At 57.7% G+C, this 14115-nt stretch overlaps 4 protein-coding genes across 4 annotated transcripts; 1 reads left to right on the top strand and 3 right to left on the bottom strand.

Moving 5' to 3' along the window:
* Window positions 1–965: 965 nt before the first annotated feature.
* P884DRAFT_202810 (uncharacterized protein) lies at window positions 966–6049 on the bottom strand (the record flags this gene model as incomplete). Its single annotated transcript, XM_069438458.1, has 2 exons — window positions 966–1086; window positions 1188–6049. 2 exons carry the CDS (start codon window positions 6047–6049, stop codon window positions 966–968), a joined length of 4983 nt encoding a protein of 1660 aa, XP_069296784.1.
* A 1424-nt stretch (window positions 6050–7473) lies between these two features.
* On the bottom strand, window positions 7474–9848 carry P884DRAFT_270438 (glycoside hydrolase family 5 protein; the record flags this gene model as incomplete). The annotated part of the gene is made up of 2 exons (XM_069442352.1): window positions 7474–9384; window positions 9465–9848. The coding sequence occupies 2 exons, from the start codon at window positions 9846–9848 to the stop codon at window positions 7474–7476; spliced, it is 2295 nt and encodes a 764-aa protein (XP_069296783.1).
* Window positions 9849–10651: 803 nt separating this feature from the next.
* On the top strand, window positions 10652–12380 carry P884DRAFT_202546 (uncharacterized protein; the record flags this gene model as incomplete). Its single annotated transcript, XM_069438438.1, has 4 exons — window positions 10652–10908; window positions 10960–11151; window positions 11205–11648; window positions 11717–12380. The coding sequence occupies 4 exons, from the start codon at window positions 10652–10654 to the stop codon at window positions 12378–12380; spliced, it is 1557 nt and encodes a 518-aa protein (XP_069296782.1).
* Window positions 12381–12497: 117 nt separating this feature from the next.
* P884DRAFT_260625 (guanine-1-methyltransferase-domain-containing protein) lies at window positions 12498–13937 on the bottom strand. The gene has a single exon (XM_069441478.1). It carries the CDS (start codon window positions 13910–13912, stop codon window positions 12614–12616), a length of 1299 nt encoding a protein of 432 aa, XP_069296781.1. The 5' UTR covers window positions 13913–13937; the 3' UTR covers window positions 12498–12613.
* Between the last annotated feature and the right edge of the window lie 178 nt (window positions 13938–14115).

The following is a 14115-nucleotide window of genomic DNA, read 5'->3' as shown; positions in this document are numbered from 1 at the left end:
ATTTAGCCTACCTAGTGTACACTACTGTCACCACGGTAGTACTCGGAGCTCCTGATCTGCGACCCGAAGCCGCCGCAAGCGGACAGATAGGTCCGGGTAACTAACTATCGCAGCTAGTGTACGGAGTAGCTCGCAACTTGTGGGGTAGAGTTGTGCGAAGGATAACATGCGTGATGATAGTGCAGTATTATAACTAGTGTAGCGTACGCTGCATGTGCATACAACGCGCAAATTACCACGTTACCTTACAAATACCTCATCCCGATCGAGAGTATCTCGTCTCTTAAGCGACTTGTCCTCGTTCATTACTCGCAACGAAACTGCGCCTCCCGCTCCTTTCGAGTGAAACTGCTTGGTATTAAGAAGCAACGGGGTCTGATATTCCCAAACCACGAATAGCGTGCTGTGGGTGGAACCCCATGATCTGACGCAAGGACAACCCTTGAAATAGCAGACGCAGGGACTTGCGGACCCAGCCGGCCACCCCCCGTTTCGGGAGGATTCCAGTTAAAGTGGCCTTAACGTGCCGAGCACGGAACAGTACGGATACGCAGTAACTACGTTCACCAAGGTACAAATACGTTACTCCGTAGACTACGCAGTACTTTCATAACTAGGTACCTTACGTGTGTACGGATTACATGAGAACATGCCCATCCCAGCAAGCACCAAAAAAATCGTGTACCCAGTAACTAGTAGGGGATGCATGTGTACCTCGGCGGACATGACGATGCATTGCTGGCGACAGCTACCACACTCACACTACTACCTACTGCATGCACGAAATTCAAAATCATTTCCATCGAAACTGCCTGTACCCGACATAACAACAACCTTTGCGTCCCATGGCCTCCGTGGCAACCATAACCACCACGCTACCATGCCCTTCCAGCGGACACCAGTTCCGCTGTTCCTCTTCGTCCAAATCATCCACACAAAACAGCAGCACAGCCTCCTCCATGCCGCTACAAGGCATGCCTGATCTTGGCGTAGAGCTCCGTATCGTAGAAGCTGTAGTTGGGATCGTGCTCGCAGAACGGATGCTGTGAGAGAAGCACATCGGCAGTCGGGCGGTCCGTAGGATCCCTATGGGTGGAAGATCCGGTGTTAGCCTTTCTAATAGGGACAACGAAAGATGACGAGGAAGAAAAAAAAAAAAAGAGGAAAGGATAAAGAGAACAACGTACACGGTAAAGCAGTCCAGCATGAAGGCGATCGCAATCGGACTGATCTCCTCGCGAATGTCGTCCGGAATCGGCGGCGTCTCTCCGTTGGCAATCTTGTAGATAGCACCGACCGCCTCGTCCTTGCTCCACGGCCGGCGTCCGGCAAACATCTCGAGCACCACGCACCCGGTGGACCAGATGTCCACCTTGGCGCTGTACCCTTCCCCCTGCGACCGCACCACCTCGGGCGCCATCCAGAACACCGACCCCTGCATCGAGTTCGTCTTGTCATTGCCGTAGATGTTGTCCGTCTTCTTGCTGATGCCAAAGTCGCTGATCTTGCACGTGCCGTCCAGGTCCAGCAGGATATTATCCGCCTTCAGGTCGCGGTGCAGGATGCCCTCTCTGTGCAGGTACGCCAGCCCGGACAGGGTCTGCCGCGTCAGCGAAGCGACCACGGGCTCCTCGAACTTGCCGTGCTTCCGCAGGCACGAGCCAATCGAGCCGCCAGATATGTACTCGAGGAAGATGGAAATGCTGCGCTCCTTGCGCTCGCAGCCGAGGTACTGCACAATGTTGACGTGGTCGAGGTGCTGCATCGTATCGATCTCGCGGTTCAGCGCCGCCACCAGCTCCTGCATCTTCTTCTGGTCACCCTGCGCCGCCTTTGGGTTCACTTCGACCTCCTTGACCGCCAGGAACTCGCCTGTCGTGGCGTTCATGCCCAGGTAGACCCGCCCGAACGTGCCCTTGCCGATGAGCTGGCCCTTGAACCAGCGGAACGTCGTCTGCCGCTTGGGAATGTTGTCACGGTTGCCCTGCTGCGTCGGTAAGTTGTCTTGCGGGATCGTGCTCTGACTCAGGGCCATGTTGAGCGACCCGCGCTCGGGCTGGATCTGCACGATATTGGCGTTGAACATCTTGGTGCTCTTGCGCCGCATCAGGTTGGTGTTCCTGTCACCAGGCCCCGCCCCGGCCCGGGAGTTCAGCGGTCCCGAAGCCTGCGTGTACCGCTTGCTTGCCTCGTGCGCACCGCGAGCAACTTCCCTGATCGACTTCATGCGTCCTAGCCCACCAGAACGGCGCACGCTCCGACCTGTCAGCGTCTGCATCGACGTGGGTCGTGAGTCGAGCGCCTTGAGGGTTGACTCATCGGACCCAAGCGTATCGCTCTCGTTGTACGTGGAAGCAGCTCGGCCGGCCCCGGAGGCCAGGCCAGCGGGCAGCGGAGGGATAGGCGGAACAGAAGAGGACCCTCCCGCGTTCTGCTCGCTCTCGTCTGCCTCGTCGATGGGTGAAGGCCCCTCCCCGTCCTCGAGAACTGGCTGGTCAACGTCAACATTGGGGAAGAAGTCCTCGAGATTGTTGATAAGTGCATCGGTAGGCGGGCGGTTGGCCCAAACGTCCTTCTCGATGAACGACTTGCGCCTGCTCAGCTTCACTTCGGGGTCATCAATCTGCGACGACCGGCCGTTTGCTCCGTCTTCTTCACCGTCGGCCGGCGATTTGCTGTCGCCACTGGACTGCGGGGACTGGAAGGCGACCGATACGGCCTTCCGAGAGCGGTTCGTGTTCACCCGCAGACTTGGCCGTTTACCGCTGCCGTCGGACTCGCCGCCCTCCGCGGAGGCTCCCGTCTTCCGGGACGTAGCGTTATTGCGTGCCGAGAGAGGAACAGCAAACAAACCGTCGTCGGAGTCATCTCCGGAGTCGTCTCCGGCCGCGTTCCGGTTTTCGTTGCTGTTCTCGTGGAGGGTCGAGGCTTGCGAGAACCTGACGTCGTTGCCTTGGAAGTCCGTGTCGGGGCCGTGCGACTTGCGCTTCTCGCTGGTTGTGGTCGCGAGGGCATGGCTTGGCTCGCGAGAGCTCGGGCTGACATCTCCTGGCGATGGAGTATGTGCTGATCGATGAATCTTAGCATCACCTGTCCCTCCGCGGAATTGGTCGGGGCCTGGAACCGCTCCGGCGAAACCCCGGTTGTCAGGACCAGGGTACGGCGAGTAGTCCGGAACCAGGAACGGCACATTCTTAGCACTCCAGGTGGTAGACCCCGGTGATCCGGGAACGGGTCCGGTCTTGGGACTACTCTTGCCTGAGCCGGAGCGTGTCCGCTGGCCGAGATTAATGGTTGACAAAGCTCTCTCACCTTGAGCATTGGCTTCGGTGTTTGTCACCGGCATCGACGACACCCGGTGTGGCGACAACCCTCTGTGACCGCTCGGGGTGGGCCGTCCGATACCAGCCATCCGCTCCCCCATGCCTACCAGCAGACCGTGAATACCGTCCTCTGGATTTGGCATGCCTGGTCGTTTCCTCTGCTTCTCGAATGTGACCTCCTCGCGCAAGTCGGACGACGCGCGTTTCGGACGGCCGCCGCTCGTATTACTATCTTGCGACAAGCGTGTGCCGTGGTTCTTCCTCCGCGATTCTGCCCGGAGAAGCGTGGCCGACGGGTTCTCCGGGGGCGCCGGGGCCTTGCGCTGCGGGAACAAGGTGTCCACCTTCCGATCCTCGTACGGCGATCCTCTGGGGACGTCAAAGTTCACGGTCCTGCCTACAATGCCGTAGGGCGTTTCCGCAGACGGGCTGCTCTCCTTGGCCTCAATCATTTGCCTACGCTTCGCGAGGTACTCCTCCTGCTTCCGCAGCTGTTCCGCCCTGTATTGGATGGCCTCGGCTGTCAACATCTTTTCGTCTCGCTCCTTGCCTTCGAGCGGTTCTTGTTTCGAGGTGGCTGCGGAGGAACCGGGCCGCTGTCGCCCGTCCTTTGCATTGACATCCCCTTCCTCCACAGCGACAGGCCCATTCCCAAACGATGTTGTCGCAGGACTTCCATTCTGGAACATGCTCGGGCGGACAAAGAATTTCAATGACCCGACCGAATCCCCAACATGGGTTTTGGTGCTTAGTAGCTTCGCATCATCAAGTGGTTCTTCGTCATGCTCGAATCTTCCCAGCTCTGTCAGATAGATTTGAGCACCGTCGCTGCTCGGAAGGCCCAGGTTGATACAAATAAGTTGTCGCAACTCGGAGGGCGTCCCAACATCAGTGACGTCTACCATACGGTAGTTCCAGCAATCGGCAGTTGCAAGTATGAGGACGCGCCCGCTGCCGGCCCGCTTTGAGGCCGGTCGTTCCTGCGAGTTCTCGCCCGGGTTACTATGGCGGCAGTATTTGCAGACACTCGGGCTGGTTGGCGAGTCATGGTCGTCAGGCTTCTTCAGGCCCTTAAATATCGACGAAAAGAACGAGCTGCCTTTGGCGCTGCCCGGAGGATCTGTCCCTGCGCTTCGGTCACCGGTATCCTGCGGCGAGTGTCTGTTGCCATCTTGGCCGGACCGCTGACTGTGTTCGTCGGAGCCGCGGGGCGCGTTCACCAGGTCACCGAGGCTAACCCCGTTCTTGAGCAACGCTGCCGCATCGGGCGGGACCCCAGAACCGTAGATTGCGGCGTTTGAGGATATCGAGTCAGTGCTGTTGCGCGAACGGTGGCCGAAGCTGCTTCTGTGGGGGGAGGCGGAGACGTTCCCTGCGGTGGAAGAAGGAGGGAGGAGGCCGGACTGAGGAACGGGGCTGCCACCGGGGCTGTCCCTTCCCAGCAGGTTAGACTCGCGGAGGGAGCCGACCTCGCCGGACTCGCTCGGGTTCGGACTATGACGACGGGCAATCGCGGTATCGATGTTCTTCATGAGGCTCCTGTGGTTCGATGAGTCCGAGCTCATGGTGTTGTTGGACGTAGGCATGGTTGCTGACCGCGACTGCGAGAATCTCCTACCGCTGAAGCCGGGACCTGGGGTCTTGATCGGAGTGTTTGGGGACTCGGCCGACTCGTTCGCGGTGCTCGGCGCGCCCACGGCACTAGAGGACGCTTTGCGAGCGTGGCTGGCCATCACCATTGACGGATCTGGCGGACGACCGGTGACGACGCTCCGGATCAGCCGCCGCATTCTCTTACCCTCTTCTCTCTCCCTAGGCTGGTCCCATACGCCCCCATTCTTCGGGCACACCCTGGCCAGCATCGGGTACACTTGCTGGTGCATCATGCCAAAGTTTCCGCGACCGCCATGGCTACTCCCGAGCTCCAGAAACTTCGCGCCGTGGATATCAAGGAGCTCGAAGGTCTCCTGCCAGTCTTTGGAGAAATTGTTTGCCCGTAGCCATGCCAGGACCCTTTCCAGCGGCCACTGAGCTGCGAGCTCGGCTGGAACTGACGATGTCCCGCCGCTGGTATTGGGCCGCGCTTTCGCACCCATGGCCGCAGCATACAGCCCGTCACGGCCCGACGTCTCCTCCAACGGTGTCGCAGCGGCCGAGTCCATCCCGGTCCCGGTCTGGCCCGAGTGGGTGCCGTCGTCGGGAATCCACAGCCCCGGGATGCCCACGCCCTCCCCATAGGTATCTTTTGTCGGAATGTATGTCGCACTCATCTGCTCGCTCGGAGGCGGTGGGGGAGGCACCGTAAGATTGGTCTGGCCAGACGACATCGTCGTGGAATTGGCGGCAGTGATGGCCTGCGCGTGCGTTTGGGCGTGAGACATTGGGTTATAGGCTTGCAGCCCGGTGCTGCCGACGACCGGCGGGGGAGGGGGGACGTTGAAGGCCGTCCGGCCGTCGTAGGCGCGACCCCACCGCCCGTGCCATGGCGCGTTGCCCAAGGCGCTGGGCGGTCCGATGGCGCTCGATGGAAATGTAGAATTTGGCGGTGGGCCCGGGGGCGGTGGGAGTAACACATTGCCGCCGGTCGTGGGGGCACTTGGGTACCGAGGGGGCGGAGGGGGGATGGCCATCATGTTGCTGATTCCGACGGGCGGCGGCGGCGACATGGGCGGAGGCGGAGGGGGGACCTGGAAGGGACGGGTGTCCCGTTGGCCATTTTGATACATGGCTAGCAGCCGCGCTCACGAGTTATCGGTGCTGTCGCAGGGTCGAAAGCGGTGCACGGTCGGGGGGATCTGCAAGGCCGAGCGCGCGGGGGAAGCCCGAGTCGGTATCGACGAAAATCGGTGCAGACACAGGCGAGGGAATTAGGATAGCTGATGATCGAGACTAATTCACTGATCCGTGCAAACACGGAGGAGACGGGAATGATGGCCGTCGTGACTTGTTCTCGACGGCCCCGGGGCGCACGGCTGGTATCGGACGGCGCTTACCTCGGGTTTCTGTAGTCGCTGGTCATCCGTCCACACCACCTTTGGAGCGGCACAGGTTAACCCAGCTTAGGCGTCCCTGCCCAAGTAGGTAACTAGTTTAACGTAAGACTCTCCGGTGCGGTACCCCGGAGATGCGGGCGCCAAAGCTGTGAAGGGCGTTGGGTAACAGACACAATGAAATGAACGAGGTCTACCGTCCAGACTTCATTTCGAGGGAAATATGGGATGGCGGCATGACAGCTGTGAGAGCGAGAGCGGGAGGTGGGCGTGGTCAGGTTGGTGCAAAGCTGCCGCCTGCTGCTCCTCTTTTCTGCTCGGGTGCTCTTTGTCGTCTGCGCGTTCCTCGTTTCGGGCCCAGCCCAGGGTCTGGCGGCGGCAGTGGTTCGGTTTTGTGATACAGCTGCCTGCACCCTGCAGCTTCCTGCTTGAATCCTAGAGGACTCGGCCAATCAGCTGGGTGCATGCCTTTAGCTCTCGCCCACCCATGGCTCATCAGTGGTGGGGCTGCAGTCCCATTGCGCAAATCACCCCAAATCCACACTTTCTGCGTCAAGACCAGACATGACAGCGCCGCCAGCTTCAAGTCCAAGGGGCGTCAATGCTTTGCCTCGGGTGTCAGATACCCCTCGAAGTCAATATGCTTTCTAGTGCAAGGAGTCAAATCCCCACTCGAGGTCGCCACGGTTTCTTTACCAACAGGTATATTTGAGATCTGCACCACCCAACGAGAAAGCCGATTCCGAGTCTGTTGTTCCTGCAGCCCATTGCGACATAACTTATATTCCCGCGGAGTGTGTGGCACATGCGACGGTAGTGCAGGTTGGCAGGCCGACGTACCCGGTACTCCTCAAATTCAAGGATTGTTTCTCCTAGAGCCTCTTGATGAATTGTGGTCGATCTGAGAGGGGCGGAATCCTTGGATCCATCGCTTCTCAATACCAGCTACGAAATTACCTGAGCCTCGGACATGCCCCAATTCCCCCCACATAGCCCTACTGATGATAATGCTGTGTGAACTAAGACCTGAAGCCGTAAGAAAGAAAATAAAGGAAAGGAAAGAAAAGAAAAGGAAAGAAAAGGAAAGGAACGAAAAGAAAAACAAAACCACCAGACACATCGCTTTCTGCGCTACCCGCAGTCCCGTAGCGCTAAGGACCTTACATGGCCGTGCAACTGCTCCATGCCCCCTGGTTACATTGCTCGTAATACCCCGTATCCTCGGCGCTCTCTCCGATGTTGTGTTTCTTGATGACCCCGGAAACCCTCAAGGTCTGCTGCCCATCACCATGCCACCAGCGCAGCCGCTGGGTGAGCACCGTCTCCTCCTCATCGCTGCTTATCTCCCACTTACCCGAGCTCACCTCGACCGAGCACTCGTCCTTGGGGAAATGGTACTCCGGGAGGAACACTACTGTCGGCGCCTCCGGATCTGCCACTCTGGGAGCTTGGATCGTCAACGTGAAGAGGCATTTTCGGAGATCGAACCCATAATCCGTTATGACTCCGGCCGTAGCGACCGGTGCTGGCCGCACGTACGCCTCTGCTGCACGGTAGCCCGGGGAAGCCGTGAGTTCGGGCTGACGCGAGGTAGCCTCTGAAGAAATGGAAGGATTTGTGATGGAGCGTCTGAGGTTAGCGGGTGTAACGCTCTCGTCGTCGTCCAACTCCTTCCTAGCAGCCGGTGGTCGTAGGTTCGAAGTCGAGTCTTCGAGGCTTGGGGGGCGGGGGCGAGCCGAGAGTGGTAGCAGCTTATCATCGACCGAGACGATGGACAGATCTTCGCCATTCCACTGATCTCCCTTTTCGTGATCGTTTGAGGCCATGTATAGCCAAAGGCAGTAACCTTCCAAGCCGGCGGCCTCCACTCCGAAATGATTGGCGTCCATAGCAGCCGATTGACTCGAGTAGTCGCCCGTCTTGTATGCGTACTTGTCATCCATATCGTACGGAATGCCGAATTCCGTCATCAAACATGGGTGGTTCCCCATGCGATCGAGACCCTCCTTTCTCATGGATGCGTGTTGGTCTCGGAAGCAGTTCCGGATTGCCGTCTCCCCCAGCTTCACGGCCAAGGCTGGGTGCCAATACCGTCCGCGGAGCACGCCTATCACGTCCACGTTCCAATTCCGGTTCCATTTCTTGGTCATCAAGGTGATGCCATCGTACCAGTGAGGGGAATAGACTAGAAATGGATCATCGCCGTCCGGGGTGTCTTTGATGAGCGGTGGAAGTTCCATGGTGGGACCCTGCAGAAGAATGATGGCGTTCTTGTGTACTGACCGGACCGTGTCGCGGTATTTGCGGAAAAAATCCATAAAGTAGGTGTTGGTGAAGTAGGAATAGTCAATGGTTTCCCCCGTTGCCGGATGCTTCGCAAAATAGTCCTTTCTGAGAAGCGTGTCCGTCGACGGGTCCCAGACGCCATGCTGTGCCCAGACGCACTCGCCCAGCTTCCACCCTGGATCTCTCTTGTAGCCGTACCGCGACTCATCATAGCCTTCTGGGAGCCAGGCAACCTCGCCATGCGGATCAACAAGCGTGCGCCCGACCCTGTAAGGGCCAAGTCCCCCCATGTCCCAGGTCTCGACCTCGACTGCTCTCCCAGACCCTGTAAGCATGGTCTGCCATATTGTCGGGCAAGTTCCTTTTTTGAGGGCCTGCTCTTTCGGTATGACACTGATGTCTTGGTAGCCTATCATGCCTTTATTCGGCTCGTTTAAGCTCTCCCAGCCAAACACCACGTCGTTCTCGATGTCGCCGGCCTCGTGGATGCGCTGCGCTAGATGAGCACAGGCGCGGAGGAAGTGACCCTGTAGGTAATCTTGAATGTTGACCCCGTCGATGATACACCGTGGTGCAAAGTCTCTCCCGGCAAAGAATAAGGTGAACATGGTGGCCGCGGCCAGGCGGTAGTAGTTTGTCGACCAGATCATCTTGGGAAACGCGTCGGGTTCTGGGTAAGTGTTATGGACGATGGCGGCTTCTGTCGCCGCAAAACTCTGGGGGTTAAGCCCAGCTGCGTAGAGCGTCCACATGGGAGCGCCCGAGCCTCCCGAGAAACGAGACCACTAGAATCACACGCGTCAGCTCCTTCGACCTTGTGCCCTGCCCATATCGCGAGCCGGCGGGCAGGAGTCAGAACACGCACCACATCCTGATGCGGGTCCATGAAGACATAGAAACCGTAACTTTTTGCCGCCCTCAGCACCTCTATTGTCTCGTCTATCCACGCCTCATCGTAGATGCCCGGACCGGCGGCTTCGATAGCCTCCCAAGTGAAGACATAGCGGATGGTGTTGTACCCGCAGCGCTTTAACCGCGAGAAATGGAGATGAGCCTCCTCCTTGGAAAAGGGCCGGCCGACGAAGCTGACATTGTCTCCATCGAAGAAGTCTTCTGGCACGTGCGACGGCTGGTTGGGCTTGCTGGGGTACTTGGCTTCGCCGGCGACGTTGATGCCTCTGAGAAGGACTTGCCTGCCGTAGCCGTCGCGGAACTTGCCGTCTTCGATCGTGAGACGGAGGTTTGTCATTCTCATTGACCGAGCAAGGTTTCGTGTGATCCAGGGGTAGGTAGGGGTGGGCGAGCAACACGACATAGATCAGTGGGACGGAATCGGAGTTGGAAGGCCGCCAGTCTGAATGACGTCGAACGGACCAAACAGGGGTAACAAATCGGTGACACAGAGCTGCACCGACCGCCAAACAGCACCTTTATCGCGAGCCTCCGCAAAACAGTATTCGAGAACAAAAAAAACGGGAACTCGACACCAGAGGAAAAGGCCTTGTTTCCTGGGGCCTGGACAGCAACCACCAACTGAAGATGACAGGTATGAGTACTCCGTAGTTGGCGGAAGGTGCTGTTCATCTGATTACAGGCGGGTTAGGGGTGTAGAGGACAGGGTCCAGGTTACATTTCACAGTGTTAATTCACAAGGCATGGAGAACACACGGGGTACGGATTTATGTTTGGGTAGGTACCTAGGTACTTCTGTGCTTGGCAGTTCTCCCCAGGCCGCGCGCGTCAAGTGCCACTTTACGCGCGACACGGTTTCTTGGTCTTGGCGCGTCTTGAACTCCGTATCCGTACTCTGCCAACTATCTCGAGACCAACAGCCCAAGGAGCAGGAACATTGAACACGAACGAGACTCTTGAAGCTGAAGACCTTTGCAGTTTTCGATCCAGGCTCTACCGCTCTACTCGTTCAACATCCAACATCCTGACAACGGGGCCCGAGGTCGCACAAGTACGAAGGAGACCATACCGCATTCCGAGACGCCCGCTGTTGGGCCAAACGGCACCGCTTCGTCAGTCACTCAGATGGGAAGAGAAGCAATGACGACAGCAATAGAAGAGGACACTGTCATGGTCGAGGCTGGGGAAGTTCAGGGTGTAGCAGATCCGGCTTCCATGCAGGCAGTGGAACAAAAATCTCTGGCCCAACCCGCCGATGACGAGGACATGGGTGTAGAGATCAAGCAGGAGAGCAAAGCGGAGGTAAAGCTGGAGGATCTCTTTGCCGGGATTGACTCGGACGACGACGAGTTTCCCACTTCTAGCAACCCTCTGAACAGCCAGGAGCCTGGACACGCGTCAGTTTCACTCGCTTCCCAAGTCCACGGCGAGTGCTAACTCCAAGCCAGCGAGAACAACGCTCAGGACACGTCGATTGAGCTCTTACGCATATACTACCAGCGCTTCTTCCCTTGGCGGTACATGTTCCAATGGCTGAATCACAGCCCGGTCCCCACCAAGGATTTCAAGCATCGCGAGTTCAGTTTGTGGTTGCACAACGACGCCGTCTTGCGGTATCAGTCATTTACCACTTCAGACCTGTTAGCGGACCATGTTCCCACCTCTTTGATTGTTTGTTGACCTTTCTGAACAGATTTCGCAAAGACGTATTGCGGCTGATGCCGAGACGTATCGAGATCGGACCTGTCTACACGGCGGACCCCAGAGATCGCAAGACTTTCCGGACCGCGAGCGCCTTCCAGCCGATAGCGAAGGAGCTTTGTTTCGATATTGACTTGACAGACTACGACGACATCCGGACGTGCTGCGACATGGCTAACATCTGCCACAAGTGCTGGAAATTCATGATCATGGCCATCAAGGTGATCGATACCGCGCTGCGCGAGGACTTTGGCTACAACCACATCCTCTGGGTGTACTCGGGTCGCCGTGGTGTCCATGCATGGGTCTGCGATAAACAGGCAAGGACGTTGAAAGACAACCACCGAAAGGCCATCGCTGCCTACTTGGAGGCGGTGACCGGCAAGCAAGGCGGCAAGAGGGTTAATCTCCGTCGGCCGTTGCATCCTCACCTCTCGTAGGTTACCGCCCGCCAGCTGATTCCGCCCCGGGTGACATAGTTGACACTAACCGATCACTCCACAGGAGGAGCATCGACATTCTCAAGGATCACTTCCAGAGAGACGTCCTCGAGACCCAAGACCCCTGGAGAAGCCCCGAAAGGGCCGAGAACCTCCTCCAGCAGATCCCCGACCACCAACTGCGCGAAGCCCTCCGCAAGAAGTGGGAATCCTCTCCGGGGCGCTCATCCACCGCAAAATGGGCCGACATCGACGCGCTGGCTCAGACCAATGCCAGCGCCGCGTTGGACCCCAAGGAGCTGCTCGATGCCAAGCAAGACATCGTTATCGAGTATACGTACCCGCGTCTCGATACGGCTGTTTCCCAGAAGCTGAACCACTTGCTCAAGAGCCCCTTCGTCATCCACCCGGGAACCGGGCGTGTTTGCGTGCCCATCGACATGAACAATCTCGACGGGTTCGATCCGCTCAACGTGCCGACGCTACAAGGGTTGGTAACGGAGATTGACGCGTGGACCGAAGCTGACGGCGCAGCCATGGGGGGGTCGGGGGGTAGTAGCCAGGAAGTGAAGCCCGTTCAGGACTGGGAGAAAACGAGTCTGAAACCCTATATTGAATATTTCAGGTCGTTTGTTACTGCGTTAATGAAGGACGAGAGGGAACCCGGTGTAAAGAGGGAGCGTGAGGAGGATGAAGTTCAGGTCAAAGTTGAGTCGCTGGACTTCTGATTGCCAGCACAATGAGATTCAGGTCACTTAGCGCCCTTATATGGGTACATACACGCGGACATGGTCTGGGTTTGGGATATCTGCGGGGGGCCCACCGTCCACTATGTGAGAGGAACTGTCGCCTCAGGCTGTGTTTCTTTAATGCTATCGATATGGGCGATGACTTCTCTTGGGGCGCGTTCCGCCCATCTTACCCTCGGTTGCTTGGCAGCAATGTCGTGCTGCCGTGGTTTTCACTCCGACGATTCAGGCCTTGGGGCAACCTGATTTGTTCCGGACACTGTCTGGTCCCCTGTCGGCGTTTCATCCTCAGGACTGCTATGCTCCTCGCCGTAACTACCCTCCCTGTCCCCTTTATCCTTCACTGCTGAGCTTTTCGCCGTGTCATCCTTCAGCGTCCCTCCTTTACGTTTAGGGATCACTTCTAGGAAAGCCTGACCCCAGTCACCACATTCCAACCACTTAGCCATGATTTCTACCACTTGATTTGTAGTCAGAACAAAGCGGCTCTGCATGGCCATGTATTCGCCGATAGGAAGCTTCGCCGTCCGGACCTTGAACTCCTTCGCCCGCTCGTAGCAAAGACCCTTTTCTCTGTTCTTGTCCACTATTCCGCCAATGACATAACTGGTATTCGCCTCTAGCCTGTCAAGCGTATATGGCGATTCCGAAGTGAGGTAGACAACGGATCGATCTACATCCTCGCCTTCTGGCTCAGCTTCGGTTGTAGGGTGTGTCCCGCCGCCGTTGTTGTCGGAAGAGTTGCCCTGCCCGCCATCGCCGGGCTTGATCAGATCGATTATTTCGCCTCCTTGGAGCCCGGCCATTTGTTCCCGAGCTTTCTTCGCGGCCTCCTTGAAGTCGCCCTCGTGGAAGCTCACGTTCTTCCAATTGCGATGAGCATTCTGAAGCACCGTCTCGAAACGCTCCTTGAGCTTTCCTTTCCAGGAGCTGAAGTGCAGGCATGCCTGGTACTTGGCTTTGCGGTTCATCGCGTAGGACCGGACTAGCTGGCTGGACAGCGACACCAGCTCCTGCTCGCGCATGTACTGCTCAAAATCGCAGTCAATGATGAACGAGACAGGTACCGGGCGGTATTTCCAGGGCTCTTTTTGCGGCAAGACCGTCGCGGGGTCGATGCCGGCTGCTTTAGCCTCGGCGATCTTGGCTTCTCTTTCTTCACGCTTCCGAGCCTGACGTTCGTGCCGCTTGTCCTTCCGCTTTGCCCGCCGCTCCTGCTTGTATTCCTCCCACTGCTGTTTCCGTCTTAGGCGTTTGAGCTGATTCTTCGACAGCGGTTTATCCCCATTACCCCCCGCCTCTCCATCCCCCTCGGCGCCGGCCTCGCTAGCTGTCGGTTCTTGACTCTCACTCGCTGGCGAGCTTCTTTTCGCAGGCCGCTCAAGCTCGTTTTCCGCCCTCCGCTTGCCACTGGCGCCCGACAGAATGCCATTTTCGGTTGCTTCTCCGGAATCTGGCGGTTCAGGCATATCCGCATCCGCAGCGGCGTGTCGGCTTTCGTCTGTCGCCATTTTCAATTCATAATACGGGAGGAAGGGAAACGACGTGTTTTCGGAAAACCTTGGACGTGTGGGGTCCCCGAGTTCCTCGACTGTTGCGGGTGGTGCTGCCCCACCCCACTTACCGAGTGTATCCAGTACTGTAGCGTACTTGTACAGTACCGTACCTACGCAGCGTATTGGAACGTTCCGTACGTAGGCGGTAAGTCCCAGTG

This window comes from Thermothelomyces heterothallicus, assembly GCF_042370625.1.
Source record: "Thermothelomyces heterothallicus CBS 202.75 unplaced genomic scaffold P884_scaffold_14, whole genome shotgun sequence".
NCBI classification, from domain to species: Eukaryota; Fungi; Ascomycota; class Sordariomycetes; order Sordariales; family Chaetomiaceae; genus Thermothelomyces; species Thermothelomyces heterothallicus.
This window is presented reverse-complemented; position numbering and strand designations above follow the sequence as displayed.